At 37.6% G+C, this 23,150-nt stretch overlaps 1 protein-coding gene and 1 long non-coding RNA gene across 3 annotated transcripts; one reads left to right on the top strand and one right to left on the bottom strand.

Moving 5' to 3' along the window:
- Positions 1 to 1,191: 1,191 nt before the first annotated feature.
- On the bottom strand, positions 1,192 to 23,036 carry LOC149737838 (signal peptide, CUB and EGF-like domain-containing protein 1). Of its 2 annotated transcripts, XM_089875038.1 has the most exons (25): positions 22,272 to 23,036; positions 21,383 to 21,983; positions 18,615 to 18,737; positions 17,778 to 17,906; positions 16,157 to 16,282; positions 14,325 to 14,441; positions 13,819 to 13,869; positions 12,990 to 13,118; positions 12,261 to 12,383; positions 11,522 to 11,638; positions 10,781 to 10,903; positions 9,875 to 10,153; positions 9,552 to 9,650; positions 8,981 to 9,091; positions 8,226 to 8,453; positions 7,841 to 8,008; positions 7,340 to 7,522; positions 6,727 to 6,873; positions 5,959 to 6,156; positions 5,057 to 5,206; positions 4,380 to 4,459; positions 1,969 to 4,085; positions 1,641 to 1,719; positions 1,463 to 1,586; positions 1,192 to 1,321 (listed from the first exon to the last, which is right to left on the bottom strand). In XM_089875038.1, the coding sequence occupies exons 2-22, from the start codon at positions 21,450 to 21,452 to the stop codon at positions 3,945 to 3,947; spliced, it is 2,892 nt and encodes a 963-aa protein (XP_089731164.1). In that variant the 5' UTR covers positions 21,453 to 21,983; positions 22,272 to 23,036; the 3' UTR covers positions 1,192 to 1,321; positions 1,463 to 1,586; positions 1,641 to 1,719; positions 1,969 to 3,944. The 2 variants fall into 2 exon arrangements, with proteins under 2 accessions (XP_089731164.1, XP_089731165.1); XM_089875039.1 differs by lacking the exon at positions 13,819 to 13,869.
- LOC149737839 (uncharacterized) lies at positions 6,783 to 8,554 on the top strand. Its single transcript, XR_016384637.1, has 2 exons — positions 6,783 to 6,922; positions 7,327 to 8,554. It is a non-coding gene; the product is annotated as an uncharacterized LOC149737839 (long non-coding RNA).
- Positions 23,037 to 23,150: the final 114 nt, after the last annotated feature.

Here is a 23,150-nt window from a genome sequence, read left to right as displayed (position 1 = left end):
GTCTTAAACGACTTAGTATAGATTGTCGCCAAAGCAATTGAGCAATGCTGACTGCAGGATACAATAAATTGATTCAGAAACACAACGGGAAGTCATTTGATTGAAGCCAAACATCACGTAGTTTCAGTGAAATGAGTAGAGTTTGAACAAAGTTGTTTTAATACAAGAAGACTTGGCGTATCTCATAAGAATCCACAACCACAAACTACGGTCAATAGGCATTTAGTATTTTGCTGAATTTAGATTTTACAGTTCAACACCCGGTGTCGTAATATATTCGTTCCGATTGATATATTTGTACCGGGCGCTATTGCGCATGCGCCGAGACGTTACTGCGCATGCCCAGTAGGTCGTAACAAATACAGTGATCACCCGGTCCAAATTTATTACGATCCCCCGTTGTAAAAGTCCAGAAACGACGTTTACACGTTAAACTTTAGTTTTTGATTCAAAGGCATCATCGTTCAATTCTTGCAACAAGTCTTCAACTGAAACGGCAAAAAATTAAATCCGTCCAACGGACGCCACATCTCTACATTACTTGTATAGTAGGGTTAGGTAAGATGGGGCACTTTTTCTTTTTCTTTTTTCTTTCCATTTTGTAGTAAACAAAGAACATTCAAAGAATTATGAAACCGTATCCTTACGACTTCCACAGACCGTTGTTAACTTTTTAAAACCTGGTCAGGTTGTTTAGAAATTATGTGTTAAAGGTGTCCCATCTTCCCCCACCGTACTATATGTATTTTTACAAAAATCTAAACGGTTTCGCAAACTTTTGAATCAGTATTGAAACAAACATATTCCATCAGACTAGGGAATAACTGCTTACCAGTTTGAGGCTTTGCTTGATTATAATTTCAACTGGTCCATCTAATTTTTTTAATATTTAACAACAGTAATCAGCTTTGATGCGCTTCATAAAGTCGTGAAAATACTGTCAAATAATTCTGTAACATTATTTTTTGAATATTGTTAAATTGTGGTCCGTAAAAATGCCCCGTCTAACAAAGTGTCCCATCTCCCCCTCCCTACTATATATATTTCAATCTATCAAACAGGATTTCATTAAAAAGAATTCCGACGAAAGTCGGACAACTCAACCTACGGTTGAACTGTAACTATTGAATTAATATAGACACGAATAAGAAGTGTTTATAATTTTTTTATCTGTTAAAAACATCAAACAAGTAAATGCATCATGGTTTATTTATGTTGACAACCATGTTTTGCATTTGCGGGATCTTCTAATAATCAGGGGGGTAGTCGTTAAAGCTTTCAGCCACAATATCATCGTTCAATTCTTGCAACAAGTCTTTAACTGAAACGATAAAAAACGATTAAAATATGTCTAACTGACGTCCCATTTATATAACATTTATATAAAATCCAAACGATTTGGAAAAATTTGAATCAGTATTGAAACAAACATATTTTAACAGAGTAGGAAATGGTTGCTTACCAATTTGAGGCTTTGCTTGACTATATCTCAAATCGGTCCAACTTTTCGCACAACACATATTGTTAGATGTGCTAATAACAAGGAGTCCGATGACAAGCATGAGGTGAAGCGCTGACTTATTCATCTGCAGAAACAAATATTTAATACAAGACACAAATGAAACAAACCAACCACTCACTTTGCCTTCTTGATAAAGAAATGATTTCATACCCGAACTTGCTGGCTTTATTGCAAACGTGGATCGATTTCTCAAAACGCTTTAATAAGGAAAAAAGTTTTGTAGTTTCTTCGAAGTGATTCTAGCTTTCTGTCGTAACGAACCTGCGCTAGACTGCTGGCCTAAACTTTTACAAAAAGTGACGGCAAATCAGGGGAGATACAGGCTTATTAACAGCAATGGCTTAACAAACTAAGTATGTGCGGCCTCCAACTCAAAGGCATTAATGGGTTCGAGGCTCGTCACTGCTACTATCGTGGGCGTATATGTCCTTCGGCAAGACACTTACCGGCAATTGCTTCAACCAAGTGGTCTCAAATAGGTTGTCCAAATCAGTCACACATAAAAAATAGTAATCACCCACAAATTAACATACTCGGTAGCTCGTAAGCTGACACGAGGTGTTTAAAACAGAGTACCCCTGTTTTAATGACTGTCGTTTTCCAGTCACGCGAGGGTAAGTAAATTACATTCAATTACCTATTCATTAAATGTTTGTATTTATTGCTTACAAATGGGCGTGAAGGGCAAACACACTCGAAAAGATAACAAGCTAGAAATAAATGGCTGGTTTATTACGCCAGTCTTTGAGCAAAACAACTTTGTTCATCGGTACTCGTCTGTTAGAAACGACTGAGTGATTTTCATTTAATAACTTCCCCTTATGTTTCTGACTAAAGGCATTGCTGCAACACAGTAAGTATTGTTGAACTGCAACAAGTGTCTGATGTTCGAAAATAAGGAGCATATTAAACAAACTTAAATGTTTGGATGTATTAATCAGCACAACTTAAAAACAACTAGTGTTGTATAGTAGGGTGGGGGAAGATGGGACACCTTTTCGTTTAGTTTTCTCTTTCCATTTGGTAGTAAACAAAGATCATTCAATGAATTATAAAACCGTATCCTCACGACCTCCACAGACCGTTGTTAATTGTTTAAAATACGATCAGGCTATTTGGATATTATGTATTAAAGGTGTCCCATCTTCCCCCTACCCACTATACATGTTATTATACAAAAGTTATGTAAACACACCAAAAATAATATTTTCTTTATCGAACGTTATTTATTATTTGGTGTGTTTATTAATCTCATTCCATTCTGTTTTTGTATTTCGTAGTCCAACCGTGTTTTAATGCGAAATGTTCCCCAAATGGTAGGCCTATACAGCTTTCGACAGGCTCTCCGGTACTGATGTTACGTCTATGGTTCCACGCGTTTATCTCGTGTGCAGTTGTTCTCAGTCTCGCAAAGTAGAGACTATCACCAAAGCAATTGAGCAATGCTGACTGCAGGATGCAATAAGTTTCATCAGAAACACAACGGGACGTTATTTGATTGAAGCCAGACATCACGTAGTTTCAGTGAAATGAGTAGAGTTTGAACAAAGTTGTTTTAATACAAGAAGACTTAATTGGCGTCTCATAAGAATCCACAACCACAAACTACGGTCAAAAGGCATTTAGTATTTTGCTGATTATAGAATTTACAGTTCAACGCACGGCCCTGCGTTGTACAATTTATAGTTACACACTTTTCTGAATCATTTTGCTCACCAACTAAAGCTTTAAAAAACATTTATTCTTATGTGACGAAGCAACATCGTACATTATTATATGTGTTATGTATAGGCTATATATATGACAGGTATCACACTATAGAACTAGTGTCAGGGTCGGAGCAATTGCTGTTAAGTATTCTCCCAGAACACACACGCCCACAATAATAGAACCACTCATACCCGCATTACCAATACCTGAATGAATAAATGTAACCAACTTTATCCTTGCGTGGCCGGAAAATGACAGTCGTTAAACACGGGTGTTCAGTTTCATATACCTATACTTGAGCAATCCAACAACTGAATCACGATCCACCATGACGAAAATCGAGTGTTTAAAAGTCGGTTTGTTTATTTTTTCTTCTTGGAAAGGAGAAAAAGAAAGCTACAACAAAGTAATAAAAAGTTAAATAAATTGAATTTCCAAGCGCGCTTAGAAGCAAAAGAACGGAACAAGCATAAGGCAAGAAACAGGAAAAGAAAACGATTAAAGTTTGTCCAAAGCTATACAGGTCATGCGGTACAGTTGGCATAAGACAGCATTTACAAAATATCTTTTTAAACAAAAAAATGAAGTTAACGGTAATTTCATATTTGGTCTTTTCAATAAAAAATTTTTCACAGAATATATCTGCCTCTGAAAGTAATAGGCACACTGAATCTAAGAAAAAATAATGGCGCAATATTTTATGACACTTTTCTTAAACCCCTAACACATTCATAACTTTGTTTTTGAGGTAATCCAAAAATGACTTTGTAAAATATTTCGTTTTCTGATTTGGTGGATAATATTTTCCTGGATCGGCTAAAACTTCCAACAAAGCTTGACGCGTCAGTTTATCCTAAAACACAACATAACTTTATCATTTTCTAGACTAAATCATTAAAAGTGTCACTTTTATCCTTGCTTGTGTAAATGTTATTACACCGGTATTTTATATTTAATACAGTTTTTGCATATAACAGCTATCTAAATAATTTTGATTTGAACTTTATTTTTTAAAGTCAATTCGCAACGTATTGATGTAAAAATTTAACTTAATATTTTAACGGCAACTGCAAGCTAGTTTTAAATGTTGGCTGAGAAATTGAACAATGTACAGTTACCTAAACTAAATAAAAAAAACAATATTTACTTTTAAAATGTTTCGATGATGATCTGCAGAATATAAAAGACCATCTTTCACGATTTCCGCAATTATTTTGTCATAGTCCTCTGTAAATTATAATAAAAGATATTTTGTAATAATAGGTTGTAAATTAATATATAAACACCAATGAGGTTATTCTGTCAAGTTAGGTAACCCTTATTGGTACAATGAATAAATGTAACTTACTTTATCCTCATGTTCCCGGAAACGACAGTCATTATAAATTTATAACACAGGTTTAACATCTCGAGCCAGTTACAAGTTACCATGTATGTTACTATGTGGGTAACTTTTATTTATTTTTTTATGTATGACTGATAACTTGGACAACCCATTAGTGACCACTGGGTTGGAACAATTGCCGTTAAGTGTCTTGCCCAAGGACACATACGCCCACAATAGTAGCAGCGTCAAGCCTTAAACCCCTTACCTCTGGGTTACAGGCAGGCTGACCACTATGCCACGGCGCCGGACGAATATCAATTTGTAAAACTAATTCCATTAGATTTATAATATGACTGACAGCAACAGTCTGTATATATTATACTTTGATATAAGATGGAAACCGTTAGCACATGTATACCATTTTTCTTCATTGAGTTTTTAATAATTGGCAAAGCGCGTTATGATCCAGGAAAGTAAAGTGGCAAATTTCTACTTACGGTTATATGTGACATAAGGAATCTGGAATCCTTTTGCTCCATTACTTCCATTCGATCGGAATTCAATCCATAAACGTTTAGATTTGATCATCAGAACTGTTGGGTTTTCCGATGTTTGGCAAGATTGAAAAACAACTCTTGAAGAAGTTTCTGCACCAAAAACATTAGGTTATAATGTGTACTGTCAATCCTGTTCAAACTGTACAACTCTTAAGACACTGGCTTCAAGCGGTGGGACATATCGCAGTACCACAGGCAATAAAAACATTTTCCTTGGCAATAGGGCTTAACAGACTTTCTTCAGCTTATGGCGAAAGAAAGAGATAAGCTTGTATTGTTTTTTTTCTAATGTCTTTCGAGTTTGTAGGTGGTGAGAAAAATAGATAAATATTCGGGCCGCATATTATAAAAGTTCCGATGGGTTACGATCGTATTGGAATGACATACTTTGAAAATATAGTTATGCAGATAGTTTATCTCTCCAAATTAGAATTAATCCAATACACAAAAATATACAAACTTATCAGAAATAATTATTTGAACTTTTCGTTTTATTATTTTTATTAGCATGTAACGTGCATCTGCCTCTGACCCAGAGGTAATGGGTTTAATAAGGTTCGCCGCTGCTACCATTATGAGCGTATGTGTCCTTGGGCAGGATACTTAAAGGCAATTGCTCCAACCCAGTGGGCAGTGGTCACTATAGGGTGTCCAATATAGAAAAAAAAGTAACGAAAAATAATCTCCAAAAATGATCCACAAAGTAACATACATGGTAAATCGTAAGTTGGAAAGAGGTTTACACTCTTGTTATACCGACTGTCGTTTTCCGGTCACTCAGAGATAAAGTAAGTTACATTTAGGTTTATGTATGCCTAAACTGAAATAATATTTTTAAATACCTTTGCTTTTCATAATAAGGTAATCACCACAGTTATCTTCGAACGGTAGAAATATTTCGGGAACGACAACCAGTAACTTGCGTTTTTTAGGGGTCTTGAGGATCCACCTACAGTGTGAGTTGATGGGGTAATTCCCGGGGTAATTAGGGGACTCTATGACGCCGTGTAGGTTCTCTATTACCCCACCACATCGGGTTTCTAAAAGTTGTTAAAATGATGAGAATTTTAATGCTGGAAAATAATGTGTGCTTTTAGACAAAAGAATAACTAATAACATTTAAATGAAACAAAAATTGAATTAAAACAATAAAACCAAATAAAAAATACAAATATAACTATTGCTGTTATGTATGGTATAAAACTAATAAACAGAGAAGCTTGCAGCTATTTATTTGGTAAGTTTGCTATGATGAACATGTGAAACGAAATGCGCAACTTACCATGTAATTTTAGAAACCAAATTTCAATTTGGAAATGATATTGTGTGCTAACAATATTCATTTCACCCCACAGTACTATATATATATATATATATGTATACACAGGTGCCAAACTTTTTAAAATGCAGGGGATGCAGGGAAAGTAAAACGCACATTCTTATGATTTTTTTTTACTTGTTAGTTATTGTTTACTGAATAATGAAATTTAAAAAGTTCCAGGGTAGCTCGCCCATCCTACCACCCCAGATTTGACGTCAATGTATATATGTATCATTGTTCAAACACCAAGTTATATGCAACAATGTGCAGCTTAAAGAGTAAATTTTACCTTTGCAAGAATCGACATCAGTAGAAGCGTCGTAATCAGTTGTTGTATTACCAGGACAGGTGATGCAGAAATCTTGTCCAGTTCCTGGCTGGTAGAATCCTAACGGGCATCTGCTGCAAGTGCCTGTTCTACTATCGTAATAATGACCTGAACATTGCAAACACTTTAAAATTCGAGAAAAAAATGGAAAACAAGTGTGAGTGTTTAAGTTACAAAGTTTTAACGCATGTGTGAATTCTAATCCACTGACTAAAGTTGGGACAATGGGATTACTATAATTACCATGTTTTTAGTTGGCCGACTAAATTTCTTTAATTCAATCAAAATTTTACGGATTAAAGTTTAGTTGTGTAACTAAATAAGCAAAATCTAATTTAGCACTGATTAGTTCAGTCTGTAGACCTTGGTGACATGCACACTATATATGGTGGTTTGTATACAGCTCATTGTAAAATACCAAACTTTTTTCTTTATTTTTACATGAAATACCCTATTTTTACATGAAATATGCTATTTTCACATTAAATATGCTATTTTTACATGAAATATGCTATCTTTACATCATTACATGAAACATGATGTATGCAATAAATTTGGAAGGTAAAACAGCTACCTGCTGTACATGAACCACGAACCAAGCAATCAGTAAAAGAGCGTGAACCGGTTTGTCTTGTTGTGATTCCTTCCCCGCAAGTATAACAACCAATCCTCCCAACATCACTTTGATAAGTTCCTCTTGGACAAGCTTGGCATGGTTGCATACCATCCACAGAAAAGTGACCGGCGGGGCATAAACCTGATGGAAGTATTCAAATCAAATGATTTATAATAATAATAATAACTTTATTTGTCTCTTCGATTAATACATTCATGTTTATGGGCAAGACACTTACCGGCTCCAACCCATTCATTGATCACTAATGGGTTGTCCAAATTATCAGCCACGCATAAAAAAATCAAACATACTTAATAACTCGTAAGCTGGCACCAGGTGTATGAACACCCGTTTTTTTAACGACTGTTTTTTTCTGGCCACGCGAGGATAAAGTAAGTTACATTCATTCATTTTATCACAAATCTTTTATTTTGCAATCCTGTCTTACTTACAACCCACCTGGACATTGAGAGAAAGAAGTAGCTGATGTCATAGCAGTGGCATCACTTGTTGAAGTTGGGCAGTTCATGCATACCAACTGCCCTTGATTTTCCTGGTAAGTATGCATGGGGCATGCAGTACAGGATGAGTTAGATACATCATAGTAAGTCCCAGCATCGCACAATCCTAAGAAAGGAAAGTTTAGATATGTTTAACATAACGCCACAAAGGTTTGTTACTGTGTATTGTACAGTTTATGCATGGTTTACATTGCCAAGGGTGGGTTTACGAAAAATTATGCCAAGCCTGTAAACGGGCTTGGCTCTAGTTTCGCTAACATAACATTATTTTTATTTATCTCTTGAAAACATAGTAAAGATCATGCAAAACAAACAAAACTTACTGCAAGTTCCGGCTGAATGGCTCCCTACCAATCCTACTATGCATCCCGAGTTTGACCGGATGCCAGGAACAGGTCTTCCTCTGCTCATGCTCTTCTTCCGGAGCTTGAGGACTGAACGTTGCACAGAGAGATGAAAGGATTGCTTCTTCATTGATCTCTTGATCCAACCGTACATGCGACTGAACGCTCTGTTTATTCTCGTTTGGTTGCAACGGGAATTACAAAACCCTAACAATAATAAGATACTATTAAAGTTTAGTCCAAAATCATCTTGTACATTATTCTTTACACCAGACCAATGTAAGGAAATAAAATTTCATTTTGTTGTATTTGTTATGCTACTGTAGCAGTTTGTTTAGTTGTTTCTGGTGTGCATTGAGTGACATTGATCTGACATGTAGGTTTTATGGATGAAGCTAAAGGATAAGTAACCTTGGTGTTTTTTTTCTTGGTCACACCAGCATGCGGTTCGCTGTAGATAGTAGCCTAATATGTTTTATAATCGTTTTGTATTGTGATAAGTTTGTTACTCTACTATTGTTGTCTTACTGCGCATACTGAACCGTGGATATATGTAAGTTTGTGAGCACTTGGGGTTGTGTAATGGACACACTTTGGCCTATCACATGGCATGCCACACTATAGGACTCCATCCATAAGAGTATAGTATACCCTTGGGGTATGAGATCAAAACGTGGCCAATTTCATGTTATTTGTAACCTAGCTATGTCATGAAGGCAACCCATGTAACCTACTTGCTCTTGGAAGCAGAAATTCAATCTCCATGATAATTTTCATTCTGACTCTCCGTCTGTTCTTTTGTGGCATACAAGTCATAAACACGGCACCAACTTTGAAGCCATCCACTGCGTTATAAAATACAATTTAAGCCTTAATGGATCCGGTGCCACGAAATATGTAACAGAGAAAATCAAGTCTAACAAGTCGTATAATATAAAAAGATATATTTCGCAAATAAGACATTGCCAGTGTCTGATTTAAATGGCATCAAATAAGAGACAGACCTAGTCTTTAGGTGCTTCTACCACCGGGGTTAGTGTCGCAGAATTCATTACAGTCAAGTCTTAAAGACTAGTGATGCATAGATAGGGTATGTGTATAATACTTGCATTACAAATAACATTTTTGGTATCTGATCGAAAACGGATGACAAAGTTAAATAAAGCAACGAAGAGAAGAAAATGACCAACAAAATAAATATGCTGGTAAAAAAAACTTAACAAAATATATTTATTTTAGAAATAAAACAAAAGTATGATATAAACAGTGCAACTTTTAACCTAAGAATTTTAAACTGTTGTTTACCTCTTGATATTCTTGCCACAGATGACCTGGGTAAATGTTGAAGATGACAGAAATCTGTTGGGATTCGTATTCGATAGTATTTCTTGATCATGTTCACGACTGCAATAAAACATATTTTGTCACCTGATTTGCGATCTGAACGTTTCTTAACACACATTAACACATGCATTTCAAAAATGAGAAAAACCATGTTTTATTAAAGTTACAGTGAATCAAAAGCAGTTTCAAATACAAACAATTTACATATATCAGAAAATTGTGTGAATTCCATATTTTTGATTGCTAAATAAACTTGTAACCACAGACAAAACAAATTTAAATACCTGGGCACAACGGTAAAGTCTCGTTTATATGAAGATCTCTGTTGTGCCACGGATATCCTGCTGTAGTGACAGCGGTTGGTGGAATTCTCTTGCCCCGGCGTGCCCTGGGATTTTGCGGAAGTGTCTTTCCACACCTGTATGTATAACTAGCTCGTATTCGATGGAAAACTCGGAAGTTACTCTCATCGTTGCAATGAAAGAGACAATTCTTGCCAACGCACTTCATGCTGGCGATCTGCTGGGGTGGGTCAGATTGAGCGTTCAAACAACTTGCTTCTCCTGGTTAGGTAAAAAAATGATAGTCAATCAGTGTCAATGGTAGATAATAGATATTCTAGTAAATACAGAAAATGTAAACATTGATGCTTTGCAACATTACATATTGTGCAAGCTATATCGAAAATCAAAAAGACGGTGGTTTTTGGTATGTTAAAATGTATAATACCTGTTACAATTTGATTGCAACTTAGTGAAAACAATTTATTTTAAAATAAACCGAACATGAACTTTGGCAAATTTTTTCTGGCAATTAGTCTGATATATTAGGGCAAGTTAAGATGGTACAGAGGCAAGCTGAAACACTTATTTAAATCTGTTTTTAGAATTCCACATTTAAAAATAAACGAAACAATGTGACAGTATTATTTGAAAGTTTTCTCCAGACTACTTTATTTAAAATGTTTTCAATAAATAAAGAAGACAGTACAAATTCATGGTATCACCCAAAAACAGTCATAAATTTTAATCTTCAAAAATATACCGTCTTCTCACCCACGAAGTAACATACATGGTAACTCTTAAGCGGGGATGAGGTAATAAACCCGTGTAATAACGACTGTCGTTTTCCAGCCACGCGAGGGTAAAGTAAGTTACATTCATACTATACACAGTTTTTGGTTAACTTACTGATGCAGTCCTTTCCATTTGTATGTAGTTTATAACCAGGCCTACACGAACATACGAAGCTTCCCGGTTTGTTCCAACACAAATGACTGCAACCGCCATTACTTACTGTGCATTCGTCAATGTCTGAGAAAGATGTTTTTATTATGAACTTAAATAATAAATTTCCTAAATTTTAAGACAAGTAAACATGGGACAAACACAATCGTTAAAATTCTATTATAACAAAATAGTCTTTAGGCAAGGCATAGGCTACCGACGGTTAAAAGAGCCAGCCTATTCTTACCCATCACTCAAATTGCACCTGAAAGCTTTACTAATACATACCTATTTTTCAGTCTCTTTTGTTACCTTGTATTGTAAGCCAGTGTATGATGAATTTATTTTTAGTGTTTAATTTGGTATGGTTAAATTTGGGTGGGTACAGTCGGATAAATACATCATGGCCCCATTACTTGTATACAATACATATAGTAGGGTGGAGGGAGACGGGACACTTTAACACATAATATCCAAATATCCTGTTTTAAACATTTAACAACGGTCTATGGGAGTCATGAGGATACGGTTTTATAATTCTTGGAATGTTTTTGTTTCCTACCAAATGAGACAAGAATAGAATGAAAAGGTGTCCCATATTCCCCCACCATGCTATACATGGACACTCACAGACTTAATTTACCAAGCACACATATTCATTAAACATTTGTGGTTTAAATAATTCCTTTCTCTTCATAGACTTACCACCACACCTAGCAATGGCGTACTTCATGTAACCAGTAGCACAAGTACATTCATAACTTCCTATGGAGTTGGTACATCCGTGCCAACATGTGTCATTTAGGTAACATTCGTCGATATCTGTTGAGTGAATGTAACTTACTTTATCCTCGCGCGGCCGGAAAGTGACAGTCGTTATAACACAGGTGTTGATATACCTCGTGCCAGCTTACGAGTTACCATGTATGTTACTTTGTGTCTGATTTCTTTTGAATTTTGAAAGATTTTATTTTTTATGTATTGCTGATAACTTAGACAACCCATTAGTGACAACTGGGTTGGAGAATTTGCCGTTAAGTGTCTTGCCCAAGGACACATACGTTGCAATTGATAAATCTGTTAATCACCACAATGCTATAGTTTATTTAAATGTCTTTGGGTTCGACCATTTACAGACATTTTTCAACCAAGTGATCACTAAAAAGTTCGCCTTAATAGAACAAAAAATATTCACCCAAAGATACGTACATGGTAACTCATAGGCGGTCACGAGATGTGTGAAATACGGCCATCGTAATATAACCACTGCCGTCGCTCCATCACGTAAAAATCAATAAGTTTCATTTATTCATTAATTCAATCTTATATGTTTTTCGTGTCAGATTTTTTACTAAGTATAAGCTACCTCTTATATGGTTAAGAATAATCATCAAACAGCCAAACATTTTTTAAAAATAAATATTATGTTACGTTTAATGCTTACCATCACACGTTCTTTCGTCAGCTGCGAGTTTAAAACCGGTTGGGCAAGTACATTTAAAACTCCCATCGTTATTTCGACATCCGTGTTGGCAGCCTCCGTTGTCCGCCAAGCATTCGTTTATGTCTGTAAAAAGTCAAATTTACGGGAACAAAATCAGACGAAATATAAGTACTTACTTTACTAACAGCCCGCAAAAAGTAAAGCAATTAGTCCAAATTAGAGGTTAGCGTTTGACAGCTTATATTGAAAACTATTTGTAATTAATTATTCAGCATTTTCCAATTGACTGTTGGCAAAACCGTGCCCTGTAATTGAAAGGTACAGCGAATCACGAAAGAAATAAAAAAAAAAACTTCGTGCAGTTTGAAGCGCCCCAGTGCCAGTAGAGTTAATGACCCGAAAACCACACGACATTTATCGTAAGTTGGCGCAGGCAGAATGCCAAAGCTCAAAGTGAATGTAATAAGGCTGGGAGAACATAGTGAAAATATTTACCATGTCACAATTCGACCTATAAAACATACGCTATAACAGAATATAAGAATGTAGATTTTATTCCGCTAGGTGGGGGAAAAGTCTCATTAAAAATTACACGACCCTTCTGTTAAACTGCATGTTACAGCGTTTTGTTATTTCCATCATTTTTTAATAAAAAAACATAACTTCGTAAGACTTACAACTTAATAAACTTATCCATTAAGCTGGAAAAGAATAACACCTTAAAATTACCTCTGCACGATTTTCTATCTGTTTCCAGAACATGCCCTGCAGGACAAGAGCATTGGACACCAATGGGTGTTGAATCACATTCCTCGCTACAACCTCCGTTGTCAACCGCGCATGAGGCCGACTGGGCGACTGTGGAAATTTAAATTGAATTGTAAGTTTAAAAAAAAATATGAAAAAAAAATAAAAACATGAAAAGTAATAATTCCGCCGGTGTTACAATTAACAGTAGTTTTAAAAATATTGTTTCTGATCTGTACAGATCATGGACAAAGCGACCTTTAAATAGTGAACGTTAAAATATATCCGTTAAAATGTGTGACCATGCAGTGATAAGTGTGATTTGTACATTGCACATGCAGTGGGTAATGATACAATGAATCTAAAGGTTTTATCCAGCTCTAGAATTATCCGCGAGTCATGTAGTAGGATGGGGGAAGATAGGACACCTTTGCACTCTAATTTTCGTCCCATTTGGTAGTAAGCAAAGAAAATTTCAAAATTATAAGAAAACCGTATCTCACGACTGCAATGCATAGACCGTTGTTAATTGTTTGGAATATTATTATTATATTTGGATATTACGTGTTAAAGGTGTCCCATCTTACTCCACAGCACTACACAGTTTCTATACGTTACGAATAACTAGCATGTGACAACTGGAAACTTGAAAACGTGAATCAAGGTGCACGATAATGGATGCCATGATTTGTGTATTCGCATGCGCGAGTGAGTGTCACCGGTCGAGTGTTGGTTTAAACAACGACAGTGCTTTGATATATGGTACAGACAGATACACCTGTCGTTGCATATCACCATGCCCTTGCTCTACCTGCTGTTCTCTTTCTTCTTTTACTAAAACCATTATAATGTCGAATTCGGCCTGTGATAATAAATTCCTGACGTAACACAAAAAAAAAGTCCCAGCCTAACACATAATGACGTCATGTGTACGTGACGTGTATGAAATCAAGTTAGCGAATTTATGACTGCAGGTGCCATTTAATATGATAAAACTAAAATGGCGTATAATCTACGATGACGTAATAAATTAAACGAATAGTTTGCAAATAACTGATAAACCGCAAACGATTTGAGCATTATGGGATGTTAAACATTAGCGTGTATGTCTATATAATGTTAAAAACTTTTAACTAACTGGAAACAGAATCAAATGTGAATAGTAAGAAGGCCTTGTTCAAATGGTTTAGTGTTTGTAATTGAGAAAAGAAAACAAAACAAGGAAAACTAAAGAGAACAAAAGCGTATTTATGAGTTATGACAATCAATAAAAGAAACAGTAGAAGTTAGTTGGTGTGAGAATATGTTTTTGCTTACCCGTGCACGATCTGCGGTCTTCTGCAAGGACATAATTCGGACGACACGCGCACATCATGCTTTGCGTTCTTGTACGGCAAATATGATCGCACCCCCCGTTTCCGTTCGAACACAAACCTGTTCGGAGTTGGGTTACTGCATTATATGCAGAACGTGCGAAATGCGTAGTGTTGGGAGTCGGGTTGCAAAACGGTCGGTGGAATTTTTAAGCACTACAGTGCGCGATTTCTGGCAATTCGGAAATTGTCGCAGTATGTAATTCCAGGCAGCGCATCAGAATAAATTGAATAATCCAAATATAGTATGGTGGGGGAAGACGAGACACGTTTTATTCCATTTTCTTGTCCCATTTAGTAGTAGACAAAGAAAATTTAAAGAAGTATAAAACCTTGCCCTCACGAATCCCATAGACCATTGTTAATAGTTTAAAACGCTATTAGGATATTTGGATATTATGTGCTGAAAGTGTCCCGTTTTACCCGCCCTACTACATATATTTTTCGGCCTAAAAAACTCCTGATTTAGACTGATTTTAATATTAATTGAACAAAATTTTGACTGTTCAAAGAAAACTTAATCGTAAGAGCCAGAGTCGCTGCTACTGGAAACAACTTGATACTGTAAGCGCTAAATATTATTTACCATCCTTTTAATTTACAAAGTATGTTGGTATTGGGCGGTTGGGACGTGTCTTATCTGCGCTTTATCGTCAAGCCGTGGCTTAAATGCTTCCGACAAGCAAGAACAAGCGCAGTTTATCGAGTACTTGCGGTCGTTGAAAGACAGAGGCCCTTGATTCCCTGATAACGCAAACCCCGGCATTGATTGATGAGGCAAAAGCCGACGAAAACAAATAATTATCCCGATAATTTCATTAGGCTTGCCCCTAAGCGCGGTCTCTCTATTTAAGTCGTACCCAGGCTGAAAATGAGCAAGAATTCACTGCTTACTGCGTAACATTAGGAGAGCGAGGGGCAGTGGGTTACCCATACGTACCGCGTGTTTAAATTGACTTACAAAACTTAAGACCGACCCGAATCGGCATCCAGTCCGCCAACGCGAAACCTTAGACCAAAGTGGTCTTTTGCAGATGAGTTATGGGTAATTTAAGCCCTAGCAAATTACCATATGAAGTGGTCTTGGCCGTCTGGGGTCGGGTTAGCCCTGTCGGGATGCCAGGCCCCTCTCTCCCAAGGGTCAAAGCTTCCTTTCGCGTAACTACTTTTTAATACCTTATGTGAATCACACGCAACGCATTAACACTTTCACGGTGGCATTCTGAGTCAGTAATGTGGACCTGCCCGAATAAAACCCAAAAAATGACATCATCAGACACCTAAACCGTCACTTTCGTTTCCAAGCACTTTTTGTGGTCGGCCACAGATTACAGTTTATCGGGTCATTAGGCGACTGATCTCCGCAATGAATAAAGCTTATTGTGTCATAAACATCCAATGTGAGCGAACAATCGAAACTGAGCCGCTGGGGCAAAATATTTGGGGTCGGCCATGCGAAAACAATTTTCGACTTAGTAGCGCAGAGTCGAAAAACAGCTGTGTGTATTCTATGATGAATGGCCGTCGAACAATGCGAGGCAAAACGCCACTTTGAAAACACCGGTACTGTACTTTGTCATACTCTTTCCATTGTATATAAATCGAAATAGATGCTTTGAATTGACTCTCTGCACAGCTTTTGTAAACCGTGAAAAAATAATTTTAACGAAGTTGTAATTTTTATAAGCCCATCACTGCCACTTTTTAAAATTGTTCGTGTGCTGCCTATTAGGCTTTCACCGAAAGTAGAATAAAATGAATGTCAGTTTCACTTACGTATGCAACTTCTGCCGTTTCTATGCCGACGGTAACCAGGACGACACGCACACTTCGGTTGAGAAGATCTGATGACACAAAAATGTTCGCACCGTCTTCCGTATCGAGAACAAGCGTCGTTCCTCACTATGTTGAGAAGTCAAGCATATATTAGAATCGTGTGCAAATGTTAAAGAATCGCTCTGGTCCGTTTCAGGGCAAAGAGTTCATAAATGTTGTTTAAGTATTATAGCAAACACATAAATTGACAGAACAAAACAACATTGAATAATTAACGTTCTTTCGCAAGAGGTTGCTTAAAATAGGAGACATAGTAAGGGACAGGGCTGGGTTGTTTTTAAAGGATTACACTTGTTCGCTAAATCAAATCTTCGGCTCTAGTTTGATATTTTGGCCGCTGGCGTAAACATGACGGCGAAGGGGGCTTTTAATCCCTAAACGGCGGGATTTCGGGGCTCGAATTCCCGCAAAACGAGCTGCGGTTTCGATCGAATTTCACTCTTCGCTAACCCCTAAAATAGTCAAGGTCGTGTTGGCGGTGTTACTTTGAAGGTAAACAGCAAGAATTTTGTTCAAACAAGCCAAAAAGTTTCGGGTCTATTTTTAGGCAATTTTGTTTTTATAATACCTAGTGTACCCTAGAAATCTGTTTGAAATATAGTTTAATATGTCCCGAAGTCGACTAGAAAACGACATGCAATAATAAAGTGTATAAATCACGCGACGCAAAAAAATAAAACAGTTGGATAGGATGAAGCAGATGAAAGAAATTGGTTGGTTTCGAATTCGAGAGGATTAGATTCTATATTTAAAAATGAAAAACCAGCGACTGTGTCACAACAAGCATGACATCTCTGCAGAAAACCGAGATTCGTGACTGACTGCCTTAAATAGCGGTTTACCAAACACGCATAACGCAAAAAGCGAGTGTCTGATGACAACTTTAATACTTCTGATGAAAGCCGTATGCCTGGCGCAGTTAGAAATCAAAGTAAAATGAGACCCGGACGGGTAATGTGTCACACCATACGTTACGCAGAAAATAACTCTATTTTAAGCGCTGTTGGCGGAACATATTGATCCATAACATAATACACGAACCTTCAACCGCAGTTGTAAGGTATATAAGATTGACGTTTAAAACGCTTTGCACGAACGTTGTTTAATGTGGCGCTTAATCAAAAGCATTGGGACCGTAATGTGAAACAAAATAGAGACAATATTCGCCATGTTTGTTATGTATGGAGTAATCGAGCAGAATATGCAAATGAGGTAATGTTGTTATGTGGGGTAAGATGGGACACCTTTTATTTTTTCGGCCCATTTGGTATAGTAAACAAAGAACATTCAAAGAGTCATAAAACCGTATCCTCACAACTCCCATATTGACCATCATTGTTAATTGTTTAAAACACGATCTGGATATTTGGGATGTTATGTGCTAAAGCTGTCCCATCTTTCCTCTACTAAACCATTTTACCAGCAGAAGCTTTTGCTTTACCTTTTAAATGTAATTTTTTCCTCAATTTAGGACAAATTTTGGGCGCAGTCAAATTTAATGACCAAGAGATACTTTTTCATTGTTAAACCCTCATGTAAACGAAGTTTGATCAAATCCTACCTTGAGGAATGCATTTCTTCACGTTCGGTGCGAGCGTGTAACCTCTTCTGCAAGTGCACCAGTACGTGCCTGGCTTGTTGACACATGTGTGTTGACAACCTCCGTTGTTTGATGCGCATTCATCCACATCTGCGAGCAAAAATATTCAGTTTTATACTCAAAGGTGCACGAACACCTGGTTTGTTCTTTTTTTCACACGCAACGCACTAACACTTGGACGGTGGCACTTCTAAGTCATTAATGTTGACCTGCCCCAATAAAACCCACTACTGAGACAAAGCTGCTTTTACAGCACATATACACACTGCTAAACCATCATTTTACATTTTTTATACTATTTATATTATATTGGAGTAGGATGGGGTAAGAAGAGATATGTTTTAGTTCTTTTTTCTTGTCCCATTTGTTGGTAAACAAAGAATATTCAAAGAATTATATAACCGTGGCACCGAGACTCTAAAAAGAGCGTTGGTAATTGTAAAAAAGAACACGACCAGGAAATATGAGATTATAGTGTTAACGGTTTCCTATCTTACATCACAGTAAGTACTAAAACACATAATACTATACATCAAAAATACGTGTTGCTGTATATAACCAATGTCTTTGAGTGTATGCAAAATAATAGAAAATCAAGGTTGCATTTAAGACAGAACATCTTTTTATTCCATTTTCTGGTCTTATTTGGTAGGAAACAAAAAAATGCAACGAATAATAAAACCGTATCCTTACGACTCCCATAGACCGTTGTTGATTGTTTGAAACACAATCAGAATATTTGGATATTATGTATCAAAGGTGTCCCATCTTCCCTCACCCTACTATATATCGCTTTACCTTCGCAACTTCTTCGATTTGAAGTTATGTTGAATCCGGGTGCACAAGCACAGCTTCTTGTTCGACCAGAAGAAACACAACGCTGGGCGCATCCACCGTGTCGCCACCTGCAAGCATTGTAACCTAAAAGAAAAAAAAAGATGTCAGAATTACTAAATAAAAATTTTACCAAAAAAATTGTAAAACATAATTGAATCTCAGAATGTACAGTCGTCCGAGCGTTTTAACTAAATGTTGAAACCATATTATAACTTACGCGTCACTAATACCTCACATTCGTTATTGGGGCTGTAGTTGTGCGACATGTGACGTATTGTGAGGTGGAGGGAGATTGGACAACTTTTTGTTCGATTTTCTCGTTCCATTTGGTATTTCATTTGGTACAAAGAACTTTTAAATAATTTAAAACCGTATTTTCACGACTTCCATAGGCCGTTGTTAATTGTTTAAAACACGATCAGGACATTTGGAGATTATGTGCTAAAGGTGTCCCGTCTTTCCCCACAATACTATATACGGATCGGGCGGTTAAGCAAATATTTTCTATACATCTAATTGGTAGTAAACGGCATGACAGCATATACAATTTATTTCGGCAATGTACAATAATTCAAAAGTGCGGTTAGTGTATGACCGCTAATGAATATTGTGTCTGCTATTGCATATTTGGCATTTGTACATCGGGCGCGTATAACCAGGAGCCGGTTGACACGTTCGGGTAACAACCCCTTTTGGTAAACAAACACGTGCTGAGACTGAGTGGCGGAAATTGGTTGTTGGTCGGTCAACATTTACCAAGCTGAGTTATAAAAGCTGACGAAGCTGTCATTATCAAGACTATTCGTTTGTTTGCATTGGAATGTAGAATTACCGTAACCGGGTCAAATTTTTAAGAGAACGAACAATATAGTCGTCTGTAAACGTAAACTTTTATCAGTCCTGAGGAAAAGTGTGCAAGTAAGATGCAATTTATGTTTTAATTTTTTATCCCGTCATTCCAATTCCACACGCGCCTATGTTAGACAAAAATATTTTTCAATATCCGACTTTTGGTAGCATCAGTATTATTTTAGGCGTTGTGTAAATATTTCGTTTATCAATTCTTTAACCACTAAGTCGTAAAAAGTCGAGACGGATTTTGCGTTTCCCAGCCAGAGTCTCCCCCGTGCGTGCAGCGGCAATATTTTTTCTCTAAACCCCGACGTCTCACGGATGGATCGTACGCGTGATGTATTTACAAGTCCCGTGCCCACTGTCAAGTTTCTGTCACGATTATTTAATTTAATGAAAACGGCTTCCAATTCCTAGTTTGAAACTGAAGCTTCGACATAAAACCTCTTTTAAGGTGTTTGCTGTTTTCCAGCTATGCCAGTCGCGTCTAACCCGAATCAAAATAAACTTAAAACCGACGAGCTTCGAGTTTCAGGAAATCGCGCTTCACGGTTCTGTTCACGTCATCGGGGATTCCCCCAACCATGATACACCCTGGATCGCGTCCACACGTCATTTTCCGTTTGTATGCGTCATAATGGGTCAGAACGCGCCAACGGAAACTAAGGATTCTTTACTTAAACGTACAACTTTCGTTGCCAAGCTTTTCTCGTTTTGAAACCCTGCCTCTTATGACTTAATAGCCACAATTGTTGTGTTGGTTATTTTGTTCATTGTTTTAACTTTAATACGCCAACATTCTTATTGTGGTTTGAGAATTAAGACCAGCAGCATGAACAAGACTGTCTGTGAAATTACAAGTTCGTCTCAATTGCGATCTTGGAGTGTGTGACGTCACAATCAACTGTATAGGCAAACAATCGTGGGAGTGGCGGGAACTATGAAGCTTTGAAGTGGTTATCAGTAAATCGTATTGTGACAGGCGGTGGCACTTACACCTTGCCACTTAAATAGGCTGAAATATGGTGTGTGGGCATGAATAAAAGTGAATTGCCGTTTTCGCATCAAACCACTTCCCGTACAGTTAAACATACAATGGGGTTCCGTTTTATGTAAACCGATTGCCAGCGTAGTTTGGTCAGTCTGATACGATCAACGATTCTGAGGATCCAACCAACACCTTTAAAGTTATTTCAACCGTTTCGAAACTCGCGACGCCATTAAATATGATGTGACAACGTGGCAAATGCCTCGTATTAATGCGAGCTTGGCGAAAGTTTTGCGGTCAACATTTTCAGCGAATATTTCCACGACTGTCAGCTCGAATATGGGGCACGCCTCATTGGTAAGGTCGAGCGGTGGAATTGAAAGCGTTGAAAAGTCAAAGTCGACTCAAAAATCCATCCCAAACTGGCATGAGAGCGATGACTGGCCCGCCATTGATGGGATTGCTGGTTCCTAATCACCCGGTTGACAGAAAGCACTTGAGCTGTCTAATCACTCGAACAATCTTGCTTTGGGAACTCGCGCCTTTCGCGCTGCAATTGGCCCATTTCCTTCTAAACCGGTGTCGTTTTCTCGGCGAGAACACTTTAGACGCGTTCCGGGGTCGCACAATTTTTCTCCGCCCGCTTGAAATCGTTGGAGTCGGGATTAGCAGCGGAGCCTCAGCACGTTTAAGTGGATACGGCCGCGAAACGTTCCCACCAATACCAAGCACTTGGGGAGATGGATTTAAAGTTGATGGGTTTGGCAACTATACGCCCCGGGCCAGCTGATCGTAATTGCTTTTTATAAATTTGAAAATCGCAATTGGCGAACATTATAAATCATAGAAACATATTGTTAAATCTAATAATATTTAAAATTTGACTTACTTGGCCGTTTTCGTTTCGCTGCCTCCACTGCAAGAAACATTAAAAATATTTGCAAAATCATAATCCTCATTTTGCTTGACTGTATCGTCGTCAAGAAACGCAGTATCTTCAGTCTGCGATTGGTTTTTAGTTTTCGCCTTGCCTTGGTTCCTTTACATCCCCGACATTATAAATTTTTAATTCTTCTGCTCCGTTACTGATGTGTTGCGTTTTCCTATGGCCGGCAGTTCTGTGCACCTGTGTCTGTCGGGATCGTCCTAGCGTATGAGAAACTCTGAAGTCTGAACACAGCGGGAGAACCAAGCACTAAATGGTGCTTGAATTTTTTCCTTCCCCAACAACACTTGCTGTCAGTCACCGGCTGATGCTAACTCGTGAAACGATATATCGCTGCCGATCGGTCCGGGCCACGGGAGTTGGTTTTTGCTCGATATATTTCCCGTCACTCGTCACGCTCTCTGCGCGGTTTTCGTCGCTCAAATTGCGATGAAACGCAATTCTCCGACGTCAGGGGTCACAACCTGGAAGTTTTCACGCGGCGAGACACGGGAAAACTGCTCCACGTCTCAATTATCGCGATAATTAGTGGTGACGACTAAACCTGCCACAACAAGAATGCTGTTAAAGGAAACAAGACGAAACAACATTTTTAATTTACATTCGGCCGTGGTTGCCACTTTTAATTCTGCACGAATTCTGAAAATTTCTTGCTTAAAAAATCATACTAGCTTACTATTACTGCAACCATACCAGGTAATAAACCTTTTCCTTTGGTAAGCTGGGAGGTTAGTTATGGTATTTAAATTACTAATCTACCAATATTACGCCATGCAAAAAAATAAGACATTGTAAACGAAGTTAGGTTCTTTAGATTGTTACACCACATTACCAAAAATAGCCAACGTCTACTCTGTCAGTTTTCGCAATATTAGAATGATCTTCTCTTTACTGGAGTTCAACTATGTCTTGAATTTACCCGGGAAACGACGCCTCGAATTCCGGCCAGTCAGTCTAAGATTACCCGGTGTGCTGAAGCGCAAATAATCCGTTCCTTACGCGACGCGCTGCTTTATAGATAATGTGTTTTGATAGCATGGAGACTTTCCTTTCACCGCCCATTCCAGTGTTTGCTAAGCTTGCAGACAATAAGGGGAATGACTTGGACTTCATATACTCGACAGCCCGCAACGAGCTACCTTCAATCGAGCACCGCACGCAGACAGATCTCGCGCGATTCTAATGTCAATTGCCTCTTGTATATGACGTCAGCACGTTACGTCATTACCCAAAAAAGGCGCATACGCGACGTGATGTCGCAGGAACAGTGAACTATTGACCTATACTTATCGGCCACGAATGGGAATATGAAAAAATATTTCTCCCAAAAAAGTTTTATATTGTCGTGTATTACGCTGTTGTACTGAAATACGACCACCAGTCAGCTGCGTTTTGGGTAACAAACATTCTGTAGCGAAGCCACAAATTAGGTAAAATTCACATCGAGTATGTATTGTCAACATTTTTTTCTGGACACTGAAGGTCATGGAAATCCACAATACAAATTTGGGCAAAATGAGTTTGTTTTCAATGAAATAAAAAAATCCTGTTACGGCCATTGCGATTTCTCAGTCACGAAAATAACGCTTTACTGTAAAAACTCAAACGCGTATGTTGCTGTCGTTGCACAACCACTGTTCATACATTGACCAAAAATTACAAACGTCCCGTTGTTTAAAATGACTCTCTCTCATCACCTAGTGACAGAGAC

The sequence above is a fragment of the Ciona robusta genome, chromosome 3 (assembly GCF_009617815.1).
Source record: "Ciona robusta chromosome 3, ASM961781v2".
In the NCBI taxonomy this organism is placed as follows: Eukaryota; Metazoa; Chordata; class Ascidiacea; order Phlebobranchia; family Cionidae; genus Ciona; species Ciona robusta.
The sequence above is the reverse complement of the archived record's forward strand: the minus strand, read 5'-3'. Positions and strand labels throughout refer to the sequence as shown.